Raw genomic sequence first — 20,996 nt, 5'->3', positions numbered from 1 at the left:
TACTCATGCTGGTTTCGAACTCCTGACCTTGAGTGATCCTCCTGCCTCAGCCTCCCAGAGTGCTAGGATTACAGGCGTGAGCCACGGCGCCCAGCAGCCTTCCATTTCTTTTTCACGTGAAATCTCATTTCTCCTCTCTACTTGTTGCCAGGGTCCTCCGTTAGTCCTCACTGCAGCCGCGTGCCCATGTCTGTCCTTGCACGCAATCTGCATGTTTGTTGAACAGAACCAAGAATGAGACGCTGAGCAGCTTCAGGGCAGAGCCCAAGCCTCACTCCTCTGCCGGGCTCCCTTAGGGCCTGTCAGGCAACAGCAGCCGGTGAACATCTGCACTCTGAGTGGGCGTCCAGGAGTCACCTTCTGCTTCCCTTTGTGGTTCCCTAGCAGGTGACATCCACCAAGGTCAGGCCTGCGCCAGCCGCTCTTTCTCTGCCACCCTGACAATCTTCCTGGGAGGTGGGAACTATGAGCTCTGCTTTATTAGATGAGGAAACTGAGACTTAGAGAAGAAACTTGCCTAAGGTCACACGACAGGTAGGTGGCGGTGAGGGGTTGGAGCCCAGCTCTGTTTGATGCCAAAGCCAGTTCTCGTGGTACCACAGCCCCTCAGCATTAGCTGTGAGAGGCCAGTAAAAATGTGGAGAATAAATGGACCTGGTTCCTTTTGAAAATCCCAAAGGGTCTTGCTTCTAGTCAACAAGCTCCATTCCTGTTCCCTTTGGGACTGTTTTTTGTCTGTCTGAAGGCCTCTTCATCCAAGCTGGTCTTCCTGCTGCCCTGTAGTCTCTTGATTAAATTTGCCCAGAAAACTCTCTCCTGCTTTGTTTTAATGTGTAGCCCCCAGTTCACACGCTGCAATGCCAAGCCCCAGAAATGGAGAACATGCTGAGTTTAAGCCATGGTCCCTGGAGTCTATTGTCCTGTAGCTGTAAGTAAATGCACTTGTGACAAGGGAGTGGTGCTGGGTAATTCTGAGCCAAGGTGTTTGATAATGGCTCAAGGTTACGGAATTTTCCAAGTCTAATCCAAATGTCCTCAGGTCTCACTGGTCTCTGGGTACAATGGGCTCACACGAGAAGTGATGAGCTATATGTCACTGTTTCTTGCAGCCACTTGCTATCTCAGGACCCTAGACCTTTTGCAAAATCTCCCAAAGTATTTTAAGGGGTCCTTGGGCTGTTTCTAACAAATAATTCAGGCCAGGTGCTGTTCTGTTACCACAGGGGCCTGTTTTTGCTTCTTGTTTTTTCCCTTTCTGCTTTAGAAACTCCTGCCACACTCATTGTTCTCCCTCCCACGTCATGCACACATCCTAGACACTGCCATACCTTCCAGGCACATTTACTGTTATGGCTGGGCACGACTGCCACGTCCACTGGGCACTGAAGTGTCCTCTTAGGTACTGCCACAGCCACCAATGCTCTACAGCAGTGGTTCTCAACTGGGTGGCTTTGCCTCTCGGGGGAAATTTGGCAATGTCTGGGGACATTTTGGTTGTCACAAGTGTAGGGAAATGCTACTGACATCTAGTGGGTAGAGGCCAGAGGTGCTGCTAAACATCCTATAATGCTCAGGACAGTCCCCTGCGATAAAGAATTGTCTGTCACCAAATGTCAGTATTGCTGGCATTTGTGAGAAACCCTGCTCCAGATCCAGTTTTATTTTGTGTTTTGGGTGCTAGTTTGTTTGTTTATTTATTTATTGCCACCAAGAGTCCCAACTGGCACACAGTCTAAACCACAAGCCTGATCTTCAATGGCACCCATCCAAGTGCCACACTCCTTGGACACCAATTCACAAAAGATTCTCTGCCTTGTTTGCGTGTCAGCTGGGAGCCACGCTGGAGTGCGGTTGTGACAGGACAAACTGGTGGGTGCCGGCAGCGTATGTGCACTTGTGTAGCACAAGCAGGGTTACACTGTAAGGGAGGAGAGAAGAGCTCTCTCCTCGTTTTGTGTTAGGCTGTAATCTTAGAGGAGCCCCCAAGTAGTGTTGCTTGTACCCTATGTCTTAGATAATTTTTTGGCAAACAGCTTTCTCATCTGTTCTTGTGGCCCCCTCATCTCCACGGGGTCAGGTTGTGAACAGAGTGTTGAGGGACAAATGCTGATTCTCTTTAAAATTGCTCCTCCCCTCTAGAGTCTTCTTCCCTCAGAGTGAGTCATTTTCTGAGGGTCCCTTAGTCCCTAATGCAAATACGCTGCTCCCTTGAGATCTTTCTTTTCTGGGTTAGCAGAGGTGGCTGGGCAAAGTGAGAGGCTTTGCTCCTGAAGGAATGAACAGCCTCGCTGTGGGGGGTGGGGGGAAGCTCGGGCACTTGGAATAAGCAAGGAATGGTTTAGAGCTGGATTGTGCCATGCTGACTGCAGAGGCAGACGCTGGTGAGCAGGGTGCTGGTCAGTGGCACCTCGCCAGATTGGAAGGTGGAGGAGGGCGGACGAACAGTGCAGGGGGTGGGGATCTGAGCCTGGCCCTCAGGGGAATGTAAAGACACCAGCCTGACTGGAGGGGAAGGCCTGACATTAGACCGCGAGCCCACAGGAGGGAGCACTTGCTAGCCAGGCAGAGGTGTTTGACCTGATGGGGGGCAATATGGCGTGAGGAAGAGCTGTGCTTTGGGGAGATCCATCTTCCTCTCACGGTTAGGACGTGCTGGACCGTGGGGAGCGCAGGGAGGCCAGCTGGAGGTTATCGCTGTAATCTAGAGGTGAGGCGAGGTGAACGGGGCCTTTCCAATGGGAGTATAAATGGAGAGCAAAGAGCTATTTGAGGAGATACACAGGGATTAGTGTCAGACTTGATTGTAGGGAACGAAGAGAAGGGAAGGGAAATGATAGCTCACAAGTTTTTAAAGCCAGAGGCTAGAAAATTGGTGGCATGTCTGACAGAAATAGCAGTGTCAGGAATGGGAACTGGCTTGAAGGTAACCTGGGAAGGTCAGTTTGGACATATTGAGTCTAAAGTTAGTTGAGAGACCTCCATGTGGGAAAGTTATATGGCAGCTGGTCCTGCAGGACTGTCAGCGTCACTTCCTGAGCCTTTCCCTCTCCTCTCTCCTAACTATCTCTTGAATCCACCGTGTTCGACTCTGTCCCATCCCACTGTGTGAGCCGAGGCCCTCAGCACCTCCTGCCTCCGTGCTGTAACAGTCCTGGGCGACTTTCCTTCCTCTGGGCTCATCCCCTTCAATCCATCCTACTCCGTGTCTTTGGACTTTTCTCTCATGTTTTCATTAAGCCTATAATTTTGTTTTCCTGATTAGTAAATGCACTATTTGTCTAGGGATATTGTAAAGTGTTGCAATGGATTATAAATGGAACTTCCTTTGTTTTTCTTCCAAAAAAAAGCCGGTAAAGGATTTAGACTACTTTCTAATAACTTAAGAGTGTTTCCTTTAATCCAATGGCACTCTGAGACTGGACCACAAGGAGGATTTGATTTATAAGGACTGCATTGAATTATATTTTCAACTCTCTCCCTAAATGTGAGTACCATGAGTACTCAGTACTGACAGTAACTAACTTATGCCTCTGTGTGTCACTAGGGCCTGGTGATATATCTGGTGTGTGAGGGGGAGGAGGGGGTTCAGCAATACAGGTGAGATGAACTGACAGGAACAGAGAGTTGGGTATCAGATGTGAGCTGGACAGTGCGGTTTCTGAGAGAGGAATATATCAAAACAGAGGGGGGAAACGAGATTCTTAGGGTGTCTGCTTTCTCAGTTAGGTGGGAGCCACATGTGCTGATTTTCCTGGACAGAAACTACAAAGCCACGGGTCAGTAGTGTGGGGCTTGGATTAACCCATCCTAGTACTGCATCTAAGTCTCTGCATGACCTTGGGCTCATGAGGTTTTCCCTAGGGCTGCTGACCTTCTTGTATATCCCTGAGGTCTGATCCAGATATTTTGAAGGGGAAACTTGAAGAAAGATGATTTTATTTTATTTTATTTATTATTTATTTATTTATTTGTTTTATTTTTTTTTTAATTTTTAAAATCTCTTACTTTATTTTATTTTTTTTTCTTGCTTTTCCAGTATGTGTAAATCCAGTATGTGTAAACTAAAGAAAGATGATTTTATATTGAAGAAAACTGCTTGTAGGAAAATCCCTACAAAGGATTTTGATTTGTCTCAGTCTCATATCCTTGGTTGTATTATGCTGAACCAAGCAGAACTTTTTCAAAGTGGAATCTGCGTTTAGGTTGGGATCAGATCACACAAGCGGGTCACTGACTTGTGGATGATGATGAGCAAACCCTTCCATTAGAAAAGCCAACTCCTTATAAATATCAAAAATGGTAATATGATTCAAGAAAAGCTAACTGTACTTGCTCTTAGACCCTTTCAGGAACTTGTCAAGAGGGGGGAGGGCCTTGAATTTGATTTCTCAGAAGAAAAAAATAAGCTTGCACCTGTTGATTCTGACCATGTCCTTTTGGAATTGTTACTGGAAACCTTTTTATCTAGATTTTGGTTATAGATAAATGATTGTCCTAATTAAATTACTATCATTTTGCTTTTTTCCCTTTTTTCTCTTTCTTTCTAAATGTTCAGTTGCACTCATCGGTGAGTTTTTTAGCAAAAGCCATTTTTCTAAAGTGGGGTGATTTCCGGTCACAGCCTTCTGAGAGTGGTTTCTAATTTGGTGAGTCCAGCTGGGAAGACAGCCATCTCAGAAATACATTCCGATGGCTAAGCAAAACTCTGGGAGGAGCTAGAGCCCTACAGGCAAGGCTCCCTGGCTGGTCTCCCTGCCTCCAGGCTTGAACCCTTCAGAGGGATCCTCCATACGTTCTAGGGCTGCTATGGCCATAGGACACATCCAAACTCCCAACAAGGTACCCATGGCCACCCATGATTTGGCCTCTGCTACTCTTTGGCCTGTCCTGTGATTTGCCACCAGCAATACCTCTTGGACTTCTCTCTTCCAGCATCCCAAATATCGTCCCCACAGGGCAAGGCTGAGCCTCTCTCCCTCCTTCTGCATCACCATCCTGGATCAGAGCCTGGCCCATCAGAGAGGTGCAATAAATATTTGGTCCAGAACTCCATGATCCGCTCTGCATGGTCTGTCTTTCTCTGGCTCTGTCCATTTCTGTTCAGTGTGACCAAGTCTCAGTAGCTAGTCAAGCCCCAAATTATCTGCCCTTCTAAGAAGGTGAGGCACAGAAACAGCCTGTGAACATTACGCTTTATCTCTGTCACAGGTGTCGCTTTTCAGCCCTCTGATAACGTGCAGTAAACAGCATCTGCTCCGTAGATCCAGATCTCCCACTTTAGTTCAACCTTTGACCTCCTGATTGGCCTCCTGGGGCCTCTTAACTCTGGGTCTTAGTCCCTTTAGAGGTTGCTACACCCTGACCAGATCAGGAACAAAGGTGTGGACTTGGCAAAGTTGATCTTTGGTGATATTCTTTCGGTTCTTTCACCTGTTCAGCGCCCTCCCTTGCTCTCAGGAAAGGATCTGAAATGAGCCGTTTGCATGTTGTTGTGCCTGGGTGTGGGCAGCTGTGAAATGAACCCTGACGGTCTGCCAGCTCACCTACTCTTTTTTCTTTGATCAACAATCTTTGATGCGGACATCATGATTCTCATTTTACACCCAGGGAAATAAAGGCTTGGTAGAGCAGTAACAGACAAGAGAGGGAGCAAGCTGTCTTTGGAGTGGCACAGATCTGGGTTGTGAGTCCTGGCTCCACCACCAGCTGGCTGGTGGTGTTTGAGCAAGTTATTAGGCCTCTCCGAGCTGCTCTGTCCTAGTCTACAAAATGAGAGTGACAATAAATACTGCACATCACAGTATTTTTGACACTTGCTACACAAAAACATATAGAAGATATTATTATTTAGTTTCTTCTGAAAGGTCACATTGCTTGCAAAGGGCAGAGCTAGGATTTGAACCCAGGCCCGCCTGACTCCAAAGCCAGTAGCTGCCCCGAAGTAGCAAAATCTTACCAGTACACAGTGAGCCAACTACCAATGATGCTTGTAGGATGAACATGAATTTAAGCCACGAACTCACAAATATATAGGGCCCCAACAGATTCAGTCTCAAAATGGAGTCAAATGCAGAGACATGGCAATGAAGGAAAAACAGCAACTCAAATTCTTCTCTGTCCCGCAAGAAAAACATCACAAAGGAAGGAGGGGGTTTTTTTGTTTTGTTTTGTTTTGTTTTGATGCACAATTAAACCTCTTTGAAATTCTATTGCTCTCAGACTTTCTTACAAGCCAGGCAGAGATTTTCTCCAAATCTTCTTTCCCTGATACCACTCTTCTGCGTCTCCATCCCTTTTCCACCAACCCCCCCCTCTACATAAATCAATTTAATGTCTCTCTTTTCTTTGACTTTCTTTCCACTGGTTAATTACCTGGATTCTTCAACCCAGAAGCAAGCTGTGAGATCATTCTAGTAAACAAGAATCCTGTGCCTTCAGAAGACTGGGGTAGGTAGAGAGAGGTTGCAAATATATATAATATAATGCAATCTTTTATTTAATCCTTGTCACGGAAGAATGTGAATTTAAGGTATCATGTTCCCTCTCTTTCTTCAATGCAGAATGCAAGCTGTGAGGTCAAGAATCCTCTGTCTTTAAAGGATTGGGAGAGGTAGACAGAGGTGAATTAAAGTTTACCACATTCCCTCTCCTGGAATGAGCTAAAGTTTAAACCTTAGTGCTAATCATAGTATAAAAGATACTGTTCCCTGGTGTCAGTCCATTTGTGTTGTAATAAGAAAATACTCGAGACTGGACAATTTATAAAGAAGAGAAATTTATTTTGCACAATTCTGGAGGTTGGGGAATTCAAGATCAAGGCACCAATAGGTTCAGTGTCAGGTGAAGACATATGTCCCCTCCCCAGCCCCCATGCAGCCTTCCCCAGCCCTGTCACCAGCGCTTCCTGTAAGCTGGGTTCAGGGTGATCTTTACCAAGCTGAGGGTGTTGGAGAACTGCTGTTATCAGAGAGCTCTGATGTTCTCGAGGAGAAACTATCCCTCCTTCCTGCAGCACTAATGCCCAAAGGGTCAAGGCAATTGCTCAGGACTTCAGGGGGGATCTGGAGAGGACTGCCAGCACTGTCCTCTAGTCTGCATTCAGCCCCAAATCCTGGAAAGACGCCAGCCTGCTCTGGGAGCCCCAGGGGACTGCAGCAACCTGAAGCAGAGTCGGGGGCGAGTGGCTGGGGGGCTATGAGAGGTGTCTGTCAAGGCCAATCTCACCATTCATGTGAGCTATTCCTTTCCTGATACCTCCACAGGAATCAGAACAGCAAGCATGGTTCATGTTTGTACTTGCTTTCTTTGGAATTTCAGTTGTTTGCTACATCAAGGGAAAAACACTTTAATACACAAAGGGCCATATGGCAGCGTCTTCCTGCGGTGATCATACCCACTCTGGCAACCTGCGCAACAGTTCAAGACTCTTCCCACATACATTTCTTGAGTGCTTAATGTATGCCAGGCCTGGTAATGAACAAGACAGGCATGGTCCTAGTCTTCGTGGAACTCCCAGACTAGTGGGGCAGGCAAGCCAGGGACAAGTAATTCCAGCAGAGATGAGTGCTCCAGGAGGAAGTGCAGCCTGTGGGAGGGCCAGGGTGCCCAACTAGTGTGGGGGAGGAGTCTGGGAAAGCTGCTGAGAAGTCGCATTTAACTTGAGATGGAGAATTAGCCAGGCCACAGGGAGAGCCTTTGAGTAGAAGGGACAGGGTTGTAGTGGCTGGGAGGTGCCTTTGATGTCCCATGGGCAGCAGCACAGAGGACACAGCATAAACTCAGGAGGCCGGAAGAGGCAGGAGAGGCACAAAGAGCCTTGCAGGGCACATGGGGATTGGCGTCTTTATCCTAAGGTCATTGAAAAGTCAATGAAGGGCTGGGCTTGGGTCAGATTCATGGTTCTAAATGGTTGCACTGGCTGCCCAGGGGACAATGGAGTCCACAGGCTGCCACCCCTTCTCAGTGTGGCAGCCTCTCTCTCTCCCCCCTTGATTGGGTTGCCAGATGTCTGCAGAACCCTGCCTTGGTGAGCTTCCCTGGGATTATTTTCCACCTCAGAGCAGGTAGTCATTGTCCTACCTGGAGCAGAGATCGCCCAAGGCCAGCCAGCCACACCCCCCACACAGGAGCTGTTGTGTGCAGAAAATAAGCCAGACAGTGGCTCCTAAGTGTCAGGGAACCAGTGTCTAAGCTTCAGTGGGTGACCCAGAGGGCTGAGTGCCTGGCAGGAGACAATGGCATGGGTCCGAGGAGGAGGAAACACACCAGGGTAGTTTAATTAAATACACTCATCTTCTCACTGGCTGCACTTCAGTGCCGCCTACTTAATTCTTAAGGCAAGTTGCTTGGATTCTAAAGATCTGCTCCCCAAACCCCCACCCCAGGAGTAAGACATTTGAGCTGTGGATTATCCTTAAAGCAACAAACAAAAGCCTTCCATTTATTCTGATGGCACCATGCATCCACTAGTTATTGCTTAGCCCTGAAATGGGAGACTATGATTCATTGCAGATTTTTTTCAAATGATGTGAACAAACACAAGGGCATGTGAAAGCAGAGATTTTAGAGTCTGGCAGACCTGGGGTGGCAGCCTTGCCCTGGCACCAGCTGCAGGACCTCAGGTAAGTTACTTAACCTGCCTGAACCTCGGTTTCCCCTTCTGAAAAAAAAAGTGGAGTATCATAATATCTACCTGCAAGATTGTTGTCAGAATGAAGTAGAGTTGAGAATCGAATTCCAACCCCATGTTCTTAGCTACACGTTGTTTCAGCAGTCTTTCTACCTTTGTTTCCTTAACTCTGAGCATGGGGCTGGCATGAGCCCACAAATTTATGTTTTATTTCATTTCTTTTATTTGCCTTCATGCCAACAATGCCCAGTCTTTCTTTTTAAACACTGCTCAGTAACCCTCTACTCTAAAGGTCTAACCATGCCTGATTTGAGTCACGTAAGTAACCCACAGATTCTTATGAACAACTGTCATTTGTTCCACTCACATATACTGTTAGGGTGCCTCAAGGAATGTTGCTGTCTGACTGTCCTACAGGGAGTTGGACATCTCACGCTTTGATTCTAACAGGATCGGACTTTGTGGAATAGGCTGATATAGCAATGTCTTAATTCCTGTGTGTTGTCCTTGTCCTTATGTGTTTTATATTTCATTACTATTTTTATAGTACATTTGATGATTAAATGTGATATAATTACTAAAAAATAAATAGGCAAATATTTTGCATGGGTCCAAAGCTATTACTAATGAGAAAAGGTAGAATATGACATAGCTCTATTTCTTAAAAATCATTTTTGTTTCATAAGTAATAAATGAAAAACTGTAGAAATGCTGTAAGACCCTTTGACCACCCCTGATCCTGCTCCTCTGTTTTTTTTCCTCAGAGATACACACTATTATCTGTTTGTTAGATATCCCAACAGACCCTTTTCTGTGTTTACACACACAGAAAATAGTATGTGTGTGTGCGTATTCCCACACAAAAACATTATAATAACATAGTATATAACATAGTTTTTTCAACATCAAAGCTGTCATTTGTGCACATTTATGCTTATAAGTTATTTTCGGTGAAAAGAGAAAGTAGGGCCAAGTGTCCTGGGTTTTGGCACCAAATGTAAGGTTTTTCGGCAGTGAAAGAAACAGACAGAGAGAGAGAAAGAGTGGGGCCAAACAACGTGGCTTTATTTAGCACTCCCGGACAAAGTTCTGGGGTCCCAAGGGGGGGAGCAGAAGTCATCCTGGTTTGAAGGGGGTGAGGCCTTTTATACCATTTGGGCCTGGCTAGGGACTTCTGGCGGGAAGAGCTGGGGTGACCTTTGGTGGTCATTGAGAAATAGGAGGAGCTGGTAGTATTTGTGGAATCCAGGAGCCAAAACTTTATCCAGGTGTGGTAGTTTTCAGTGGGGCAGTCGTCCTTGGCAGGTCCTTGGTGGGTCTGGTCCCATGAGCCTTTTCTTTTTTGATCTAGGGAAGGGAGGGGGCCTGCCACCAGCCTTACAATGCTCCACTTGCTTTTCCATTCATTACTGTATTATATATTAAGCTTCTATTTATGTAAATCTACTTCATACTTTTAATTGTTGTATAGAATTCCATAGTATAGGCATACAATTTATTTTAGTAATTATCCAGCCAACCAATGACTATGCTGATTACATTTTTCACTATTACAGGGGTATAAGGAACATCCTCAACAAGGCTCTTTGTGCAATGGTCAGGGGTTTTCTAAAGTAGATACTGAGGACAAAAGTTGCTGAGTCATAATGGCGCACAGTTTAAACTTGAATAGATCCTGCCAAATGCCCTTCAGGATAGTTCTATCTGCACTCCCACCAACAGTGTATGAGAGAACCCATTATCCCATATCCTTTCAGCATTTAATATTATCACTTTTTAACTTTTGTTACTCTGATGGGTAAGAAACGATACATATTTAAATTTTGCATGGCTCTACTTTTCAGTAATTCTTACATAATCTGTAAATTTCCAGGAAATGATAGGAGCATAAAGGGCTCAGGTAAGTAAATGTTTTATTAACATATCCACTCATAACAGCACAGTACTATGCACAAAGTGAGCACCCAGGGGCACCAGAGAATTGATTGCTTTGGGTGGTTTAAAAATTACAAGAATTAAAACAATTCAATTGATCAAATTCTCCTAGTTTTGATTGACCCAAATATATTTCTTAGCTCTAATAAAGATATATCATCTAATTTCTAATGTCCATCTCAGAGAACAATTTAGTGCCAGCTACAGCTGGTGTGGAAAGAGCCTCATGAAGAAGCTGGTTGTACTAAACTCCAAAAATGGCAAGGAGTTAAAAACAAACAAACAAAAACCCCCACAAAAACCAAGAAACTAGCTGGCATTTCCTTAAAGTGCTAACCACCCCAAAAGTGATTGAACCAGGAAAAGAAGAGTGTCTTAGTTTGTTTGGGCTGCTATAACAAGTACCTTAGACTGGGTAATTTATCATCAATAGAAGGTTATTGCTCACAATTCTGAAGGCTGGAAGTCCAAGATCAAGGCACCAGCAGATTTAGCATATGACAAGGGCAAGATCTCTGCTCCAAAGATGGTACCTCTTGCTGTACATGGTAGAAGAGTCAAGAAGCTCCTTTCAACCTTTCATAAGGACATTAATCCTGTTCATAAGCGAGGAGCCTCATGACTTAATCACCTTCCAGAAGCCCCACCTCTTAATACTATTGCACTGGGGTTAGATTTATACATATGAATTTTGGGGAGGCAGTAACATTCAGACTATAGCAGGGAGGAAAATTGCATTAGAAGAGTCTTTCCCTAAAGAAAAATTTCAGTGACTAAGGAAAAGACCCCAAATTGTAGGCCATCAAGTCTAGCATGGTGCCAGACACCTTTGGAGCAGTTTAGGGGTGTCACCTTAAACTGCCCTAACGAATCTGCTCTGTGGTGCTCTCGGAGCACAGATGAAGCTTCAGGGAAGGAAGGTACCAAGGAGAGGACCAAAGGGGGAGAGAGAAGTAAGCAAGCCTCGGAGAACACTGACAGGTCCCAAGGGTAGCGGTAGGGAGAAGAAAAGTGAGATTGTGATTTTTCCTTTTGGCTGTCCCCCAGTTCGTTAGCTTGTTTGTTGTCTCCTGGGAGTCTCTTTGGGGAGAGAAGAATCCAGGTCTATTTCACCAAAGACAAACAGGACTCTCCTTGCCTCTGCTTGCTGTCCTCTCAGTTCCAGCTGTAGTTCTCAGCGGGCATCTTCCTTGCATACTGCTGGGTACTATGAGGGAGCCGTCTCCACCTCCAAACCCCATGGCCAAGGGCAGATGTGACAGGCTGGTGGTTCATCTCAGGGAACAGTGGTCTTCCAGGGCCCTCTCAGTCAGGACCCATGTCCTTTGGGGACCGTTGCTCATGCTTTAGTTGTCCTTAAGGACTGTGGAAGTCCACCAGTCAATCTCTCTCCCCACTCATTGCTGTTCAAGTCCAAATGGGCTGCTTTATTTTCTTTGGTCAAATACAACATTCTGAAATGTGTTGCTTACCAGTTTAAAAATAACAGCTTTGTTGAGCTATAATTCACATACCATACAATTGACCCATTTCAAGCATACAATTACATGATTTTTTTTTCATTCTCAGAGTTGTACAACCATCCCCACAGTCAATTTTAGAACATTTTCATTGCATCAAAAGGAAATTTCATACCTATGAATAGTCACTCTCATTTTCCTCCATACCCTCAGACCTCAGCAACCACTGATTTACTTTTCAACCTATAGAATTGCCTGTTTTGCATATTTCAGATAAATGGAATCATACAATATGTGGCCTTATGTAACTGGCTTCTGTCAGCATAGTATTTTAAAGGTTCATCACTGTTGTAGATATATCAGTATTTCATTTTTTTGTATTGCCAAATAATATTCTATTGTATGTATATACCATATTGTATTTATGAATTCATCAATTGATGGATATTTGGGTTTACTTTTTGGCTATTGTAAATAATGCTGCTATGAACATTCATGTTCAAGTTTTTATGTGGATATAGGTTTCCATTTCCCTTGAGTGTATACCCACATGTGGAATTTCTGGATCATGGTAACTCTGTGTCTAACCTTTTGAGGAATTGTCAGGCTGAAAGCACCTGTACCATCTCACATTCCCACCAGCAGTGAATGAGGGTTCCAAATTCTCCACGTGTTCTCCAGCGCTCACTAGCCATCCTCCTGAGCATGAAGTAGTAGTTCCTTGTGGGTTTCGATATATATTTACCTCATAGCTAATTATGCTGAGTATCTTTCCTGTGTTTATTGGCCATTTACATATCTTCTATGGAGAAATGTCTATTCAGATTCTTTGCCTATATTTTAATTGGGTTATTTGTCTCTTTTATTATTGAGTGGTAAGAGCTCTTTGAGAATAAGAGTTCTCTTTTTGTTTTTTTTTGAGACAGAGTCTCACTCTGTTGCCTGGGCTAGAGTGCCGTGGCATCAGCCTAGCTCACAGCAACCTCAAACTCCTGGGCTCAAGCGATCCTTCTGCCTCACTCTCCCGAGTAGCTGGGACTACAAGCATGCATCACCATGCCTGGCTAATTTTTTCTATATATTTTTAGTTGGCCAATTAATTTCTTTTCTATTTTTAGTAGAGACGGGGTCTCACTCTTGCTCAGGCTGGTTTTGAACTCCTAGCCTTGAGCGATCTATCCACCTCAGCCTCCCAGAGTGCTAGGATTACAGGCATGAGCCACCGCACCTGGCCAAGAGTTATTATCAGATATATAATATGCAAAAATTTTCTCCCATTCTTTGGATTGTCATTCCACTTTCTTCATGGCATTCTTTGAAGCACAAAAGTTTTCAATTTTGAAGATGACCATTTTATTTACTTTTTGTTGTTGTTGCTTATGTTTTTGGGGTCATTTCTAAGAAACCATTACCTAATCCAAGGTCATGAAGATTTACACCTATGTTTTCTTTTCAGTGTTTTATTGTTTTAGATCTTACATTTATATCTTTGATCCTTTTTGACTTTATTTTTATAGATGGTGTGTATGTACTCTTCCATGTAGATATTTGGTTGTCCCAGCACATTTGTTGAAAAACTACTCTTTCCCCGTTGAATTATCTTGGCACCCTTGTCCAAAATCAACCGACCATAAATGTAAGCATTGCTAGATATTTTCTAAGAATTATTTTATAAAAGCCATGCAAAAGATCACATATCATATTACACATGATATGTGGTCAGTGATTACTCAGCAGAACTGAAGAAATGACAGACACCCTCCTATTTTGAACTATAAGACAAATGCTCAGTAAGTGGCTTGTTAATCACAATTTATTTAATTTATGCCTCAGTTCAGACAAAATTATCATCAGCCATATGTTCAGAACCTGAGCCCAGAAAGTGTTTGATGAACCAGTTTCATCTGATGTGACTTTAGGAGATTCTTCCCAGATAGATTGCTAATGTCTTATACTTTGGTTTTCTGTCATTGAGGGAATGACTTGCAGGCTGTTTCTGATTATTTTTGGACAGACTCTCGGTGATCACCTTCACCAAGGAAAGCCAGGTGCTCGAGCTAAGCAGAAACTGCCCCTTTGCCTGCTCTCCCCATGGCATCCAGCTACCTTTTTACATTTCCATACTCTGCCCTCCTGCCTGGCTCCATTTCCAAAATAGCAAGGAGCTTTGGCAAGAAGTCATTGGTTGCAATTCATCAGCAAGCTTTGGACACAGCTGTTTCCCATCTTTTGGCAAAGTCAGCAATCTGGCTTGTCTCCTGGATGGAATGAAAATTTTGTGAAGGGTGTCAAAAAGACATACTCGAGGGGCACTCAAATGTCTCTTAATTTACTGCTATGGAATTCACTGTGGAAAAAATATAGATGAGCATTTTGTATGCAACCCTCAACTAGCATTAGTGTTGGTCTCTGTATCAGATATACATACGTATAGACAGATAGATGTGTATATGTCTATGTGTATGAGACAGATGAGCCTCTACAGTCTTTAGAATCCCCTGTCTCAAGTCCCTGGGGTGGAGTGGGGTAGGGGGAACTTGTTAAAATGCATATCACTAGGTCTCTACTGAATCAGAAGTTCTGTTGAAATGAATGTAGGATCCACATTTTAACAGACACCCCAGGTGGGTCTCATGCACATTAAAATTTGATAACTGCTTACTTGGGAGTTTTTCCTAGAAGGAAATACTTGGTAATACCACAAGGCTTGAAACATACAGAATCTGTGTTAAACTTCAATTTCTTCTCCTGCAAAATAAGGGTAGTTCTCCCATCTCCCAGGCTCGAGAGGGGTGGTGTGGAGTAGACATGCAGGTGGAGCCCAGGTTCAAGGACAACGCAGCCTTCCCAACATTGTCCCCCCAGTCTGGGGCACTTGATGCCCAGTAGGGCTGCTGGATAAAATTCAGAATGCCCAGTTAAATCTGAATCTCAGAAAAACAACAATGATTTTTTTAATATAAGTGTAGCAGCAGCGCTGAGCGCAGTTTCCAGGGTCTTGGGATGGGTGGGACAAGCTCTATGGGGGGATTTGGAAAGTTATCCCTCAGTGGCCGCCATGCCCAAGCTCCAGCCTTCCCGGAAATTCTGTGAGTTTCCTAGATCACTTAATAAATCCCTTTTTAACTTTAATTCTCCAGTCAATGTTTGTTGCTTGCAGCTAAGAACCCTGACTAATACAGCACCGCTCTACTCAACAACTTGCCATCTGTCTTCTGTTCCCACCACTTCCCTGAGCTCTCCCTGAAGTGATCAGGAGACTTAACGGCACAACCTCTTGGGTTTTCTTGCTTCTGTATCCTCTTCCTGGGGAGGAGCACGTAGAGGACACTGTCTACCCATGACTGCCTGGGAATTAAGACCTGGCTCAATGTGCTACCGCAGATCCTCCCCTCCACGGCTGGTGCCTCCCACCGGCCAAACCCAACCAGAAGCCAGCAGGCAAGGGAGCCTGCTGACAGGTGCATTCGGATCAGTCTCCCGGGTCACAGAGCAGGGTGGAGAGAAGGGGAGTGTGAGTCTGAAGGGGCAGAGAAAATGCATCCAGCAAGCAGGGTATATATGTTGTCTTGGGTTTGGTTCCCTAGAAACAGAGCCTGAGATGGGGATTTTGCACAAGTGACTCCTGGGGACACTTCTGGGAGGATCCCCATGTGAGGGAAGGAGGGAGAGAAGCAGGAGGGGGCAGGAGAAGGAGCTGGGAAAAGATGTAGTTTCAGGATTGGTCTAGCTTCAGCCTGATCCATGGGTTGCTTTGGAGACAGCTACAGAAATTATTTACGGGCAAAGGGGTGGGGCTGTTTTATCCCCTACCCGCCCCCCACACATACTTTTAGTTGGTCATTGGCCATGGACTACCACTGATGCCACTGGCCAGGCCAGGCTTCTCCTGAAGGGGGGTTCCTTCAGCCAAGGGCAAGCCTCAGGAGGAGGGGGCAGGGGCGAGCCATTAACTGCTGCTGGGGGACGGGTCCAAGGTCGGGTGCATGGATCTGGGCGGGCACCAGTGGCATCTGCCAGCAGGACATTCAGGTGCAGGGGAGGAAAAAAATAATTTCCCTTCTACTTTTAGTTCTTAGCTGAGAAGGACCCTGTAACAAAAGACAGATTAATAAGAGAAAAATAAACAAGTTTATTTACATGTATATTTCACAGATACATGGGAGATATCTAGCAAAGGAGTAAATCTCAAAGAAGTGGCTTAGAATTCCAGCTTATGTAGCATCTTCAACAAACAACAGTGAATCTTTAGAGAACTGATAAGAGGAAGGAAAAAGACTTGGAGTGTCCAGGGGAGGCAAACTGCGGGAAGGCAGATATGTAGTATGAATAGATACAGCCTGGTGAGTAAAGCTGTCAATGCGCATTCCGCTGGTGCCCCTCCGGGAGATAAGGGTCTAAAGTTGTCTTTGGTGAACAATAGCTTTTGTCTTCCCTGGTAGAGAGGGAGGAGCCCTAGCCTCTTGTGTAGCCACCAGGGAAAAGTAAATTTGTGTCCTACTTTTAGGCAAATGCGGGGGAGTGTGCAGGCAGAGAACTTTGTTGTATCTGCTTCATCTCTGTTGCCTTCAGCTCAAAATAATCCTTACACCCAAGTGACACATTTTGGGGTGGCATATGCTGATCTCCCACACAGAGCATACCTCTAGGTGATGAGGTAAAAATTATTTTTCCTTTGTGCTTTTCCATATTTTAAAAGTTTTCTAAGATTGAGTCTACTTTTTTGGAACTAGAAACTACAAGTTTCATTAAACCTGTGCAGCAAAAGCACCTGGTTTGTTGCAAGCAAAAGTAATAGTAAATGACCCCATATTCCTGACCCCTGGGGTGACCTCTTGACCACCCTGGGCAGGTGACCCCTGCCCACTATTTGGCAATGCTAGTCCCCAAGCTGGCCCTGCTTGTCGTCAGAGCTTAGCTAATTTATCAGACTTGGTGGACCAGTGGTTTAGCACTCAGCTGATTGTGTGACTCATGAGTCAACAATGTAACTAACGTGACTAATGGACAGGGGCACAGAGGGGGACTTGGCAGCAGGTGCTGGGCCGTTGATGATGAGTACAACTCGTGCCAGGCACCATTGGAACCTTCGTCTATGTGGTCTTGTTTAGCCCCGTGAAGGTAGATCATTATTCCCATTTCATAGATGAGGAAGTCCCTGGGTAGGGGGTTAAGAAACCAGAGATGCAATTTTTGTTTAGCCACCAATGACAAGTGAAAGTTCTGGACCAAATCATGGATTTTCAGATGGTGTTTCTAGGAGCCCCAAAGCTCAGCAAAGATGCCCAGGAAAGGAGGGCCACTGAGAAGGAAGCGCTGGCCATTTGCACCTGGCCGCAGGGGCTCTGCCTGGGTCTGTGTTCGGCTTTGGCAGGGTGTGTCCACAGGTGTGGGGCTGCACGGGGCCTGCGGGGCTCACACAGGCCCAGTGCTCAGGATCTAATGCTCTGCAGGCACAATCTTGAAATTCTTAATAATTTTATCTTTGACTTTGTGTTTTGTAAGTAAATCCAGTGGACGATGGGGCATGTGCTGGAGCTTGGAGCCCTGACTCATGCTCGGCCCCACTTGCTGTTGCCTTCCTGGATGCGTCCTCTGCTGCCCGCTCTAGACCCTGTGCCTGGGGCCCCCCCCTTCCTGCCCTGCTGCCCTCCTCCTGGGAGGAGGGAGAAGGGAGTTGTGTTTCCCGTCCTTCGACCCCTGTAGGGACCTGGCTGTGGGTGTGGGGAGGACTGGGGTCAGGTACACCTTAAGGTGGCTAGGGTGGAACAAGGGGGTGGTGACCACCATGCAGGCTGGCAGCACCAACAGACATTCAGTGGATGGCTCAGCAGGGGCCTCCCCTCACCTTCAACCCAGGCCGGGGTCACGACACACATAGGGAATGGCAGCATCTGTGTGGCACACTGTGGCAGATGGCAGAGGTAGCGCCGGCTAACCTTGGATCATGCTCAGTAGCCCCGAGGGCTGAAGCAGCTGTACCCTAGCTCAGGGAAGTGGGGTCTCTGCCTCAGTCTTGTGCTTTAAACTCCCCTGTCCCTCCTACCCTGTCAGGGCCACCCTTCCCCACAGGGCCTGAGTTATCCTGGGGCCAAAGGGACGTACCTACAAAAGCCCCAGCCCTCCTTCAGGAATAGTTGCTTTCCCACCCCCAATCCATCACAGGCAAATCCATGGTCCTGCTGTGTGTGACTAATACCCAGCTCACACCCCCTGTGACTCACCACATGAGCTTGACAGCACCCAAAGTAGTCTGTACCCTGTGTAATCAGAGAAGTTCAATCAGACAAGTTTGCTCTTGGATGTTCTGGCAATGTCAAGTTGCTATAGAAATTTCTAAATGCTTGCACTCAGTTTTTTATACTTACCCCACAGTAGACCAGTGACAACAATTTGGTCCCTGGGCCACATTGAGTGTCTCTGTTCTAGACTCTTCTGTAGGTGCTGGGACCCTAGAAGGCAATCTAAATTCCACCAAGTCCAATCACACCAAGCCTGCTTCCAGGGTCTTCATGGGCCTCTTCTCCTGACCATTCTCCAGGCATGCAATGCCCTGGGCCCACGCTGCTTGCAGGGAGGACAGGGGCAAGGATGAGATGTGTATGCTGGGGTGCCCATACACATGCGTTTCAGGCCCCTTTTGGAGCAGGATGGAGGGTAAGGGGATGGGAAGAGAAAGGAGCAGGCTGTGGCTGGCAGAGGAAGGGGGTCACAGAGATTTGGGGCAAGCCGCTGCGAAGGAATCTCACCTAGAATCCATCCACAGCACCCCAATATGCTGAAGCCTGCAAGTCAGGAAGCTCTGAACCATGCATTTTCTCCTGTGGCTTCTAGTGTTTTGAATTCTGATTTCTATCCCACGGTCACAGTGAGGGCCTCTTTAGCATCTGGCAGAGCAGATGGGCTACGTGTGGCTCGGTGTCCCGTGGACCACTGCCTCCCCAGCTGGGAGCTGCAGCGTCATCAGCCCTGCTCGGTCAACCACACCTCCAGCCCCCAAGAGGTCAAGTGCACTGTGCTTCTGATGCCTGCCGCGTGGCAAGTCATTTCTCAACACCCAGGGAAAGGATTTTGTTTATGTTCCTTAAGTTTGATTAAATGCAAACCCAGGCAAACACCCCAAAGGAAAGAGAAACAAATGATGAATTTTTAAAAAATCCTACACAATTAGCCAACAGGCATATAAATAATATAATATTCCTAGTAAATAAAAAAGCATAAATCCCAGCAATGAGCTACTTTATTTTGCCTGCTAAATTGGCAGAGATGACAAATAAGAATATTCAGTATTTGTGAGTTTTAGGAAATATTGCCATTTTGTATACTGGTGGCAGAAAGGCAATAAGGAGAAAGATTTATAGAGGTGCATTTGGGAATATCTTGTAAAAGATGGAAAAATATGCTATCCTTTGAAATCTAGAAGACATTGTTCCATAGTCTTCTTTTTCATCGGTTGCTGATGAAAAGTTGTCAGTCTCAGTCTTGATTTTTTTCCTCTTCTGGGGCTGTTCTTGTTGTCACTGATGTTCTGAAATTTCACTAGGATAATTACCTTACCAAGTATTTGGTAGGCTATGTCGAGTTAGGGTTTCACATCTTTCTTCAGTTCTGAGAAATCCTTTTGTATTATTTCTACAAATATTGCTTCCCTTCCATCTTTTCTAGCCTTTCCTTCTAAAGCTCTTGTTAGATCAAGGTTTAATTTCTAGATTTCTATCCTATGTTTTCTAATTTGTTTTCTATACACTCACTCACTGTTTCTGCTACTTTCCAGGAAAATTCCTTAGCTTGCCCTTTTAGCTCAGTAAATTGTTCTTCAATGATATCTATCCTGCTATTTAGCTTCTCTATTGAGGATTTTTTTTCTCTCTCTCATCTCAATAGTTAAGATTATTATTTTGAATATCTCTGAACCGTTTTGAGTCACTCTTGTCCTCATTTTGTGGTTATATTATCTTCCTTCACTTTCCTGAGCAGACTGGTTACACTTATCTAAAATTCTCTTCTGTGTACCATACTATCTCCATTTCCTTTGGGTCTCTAACAGGGAGTTAGTTGTTTCTCTTTAATGGCGTTGTCCTTCCCCAAATGTTTTCTTGTTCTTGTTTTTGTGCTAATTTTCGTAACTGAAATTTCCTACTTAATTGTCCTCTGGACCTATCTGAGAAGCCCCAGAGGCAAGGATGACTATTGTCCTGACTCTTGGCACTGTTTTCACAAAGCCAGTCTTCTTGGCCTGGGTTTCCTCTGTCTCTCAGGTGTCTCCAGCCTCTGAGACACACGCCTCACAGACTCCCCCATCATTGCTGTGTGGTTGAAAGGTAGAATGGATGAGCCATGTGGCAGCCCCTGGCCTCCCTATGGCTACAGCAGAGCCTCTGCCTGCTTCTTGCATCCCACTTGGCCCTCCCCTTCCTGCTGCCTGGGCCACCTTCTCTCCTTCCAATGAGATACTTTCATCCTTCATTAATTCCTCAGTGTAGTCCTGCCCTTGTGTTTCAGTGAGGCTATCTGAACCTCTTTCTGTCATTTCTTGGCATTTGCTCTGTGAGGCACACATGTTCAGCCCCACATTTTGAGGTGGAACAATGCAAAACTCTGCATAACCTTCAAGCTAGTAATCCCACTTCTAGAAACTTATCCCCAGGAAGTAACTAAAAATAAAACTTTACCACAAGGAGTTTCATCATACTAGCATTGATCATGAAAAGGTGGAAACAAGTATCCGATTGGATGGGATTACATAAATGGTGACATATCCATACACAGCAGATGTGTGTGAAAAATAATATGGCAGAATATGTAATGGCATGGGAACATGTCATCAAGGTGTCATTAAGTGAAAATTTCAGGTTACAAATTATTTTAAAATCTAACTTTTGGAAAAAGCACACATGTTCTAAAAGAAAAGTATAGCTATGCATGTTGGGATTTCTGGTAACTTTCATTCTTTCTTTTTGACTACTTTTTTC

At 45.3% G+C, this 20,996-nt stretch overlaps 1 protein-coding gene across 2 annotated transcripts in view; it reads left to right on the top strand.

The window, feature by feature from the left end:
- BAALC (BAALC binder of MAP3K1 and KLF4) overlaps positions 1-20,996 on the top strand; it is a 72,652-nt gene that overhangs the window by 37,237 nt on the left and 14,419 nt on the right. The window contains exon 3 of one of the 2 annotated variants that reach the window (XM_076005106.1): positions 11,031-11,112. The exons of the other annotated variant lie outside the window; for it this stretch is intronic. Within the exon in view, the coding sequence (XP_075861221.1) occupies positions 11,031-11,112 (82 nt within the window). The remainder of the gene's footprint in view (positions 1-11,030; positions 11,113-20,996) is intronic. 2 annotated transcript variants of the gene reach the window in all.

The sequence above is a fragment of the Microcebus murinus genome, chromosome 7, assembly GCF_040939455.1.
Source record: "Microcebus murinus isolate Inina chromosome 7, M.murinus_Inina_mat1.0, whole genome shotgun sequence".
Lineage (NCBI taxonomy): Eukaryota > Metazoa > Chordata > Mammalia > Primates > Cheirogaleidae > Microcebus > Microcebus murinus.
Note: the sequence above shows the minus strand (reverse complement) of the source record. Positions and strands in the feature narration are given on the sequence as shown.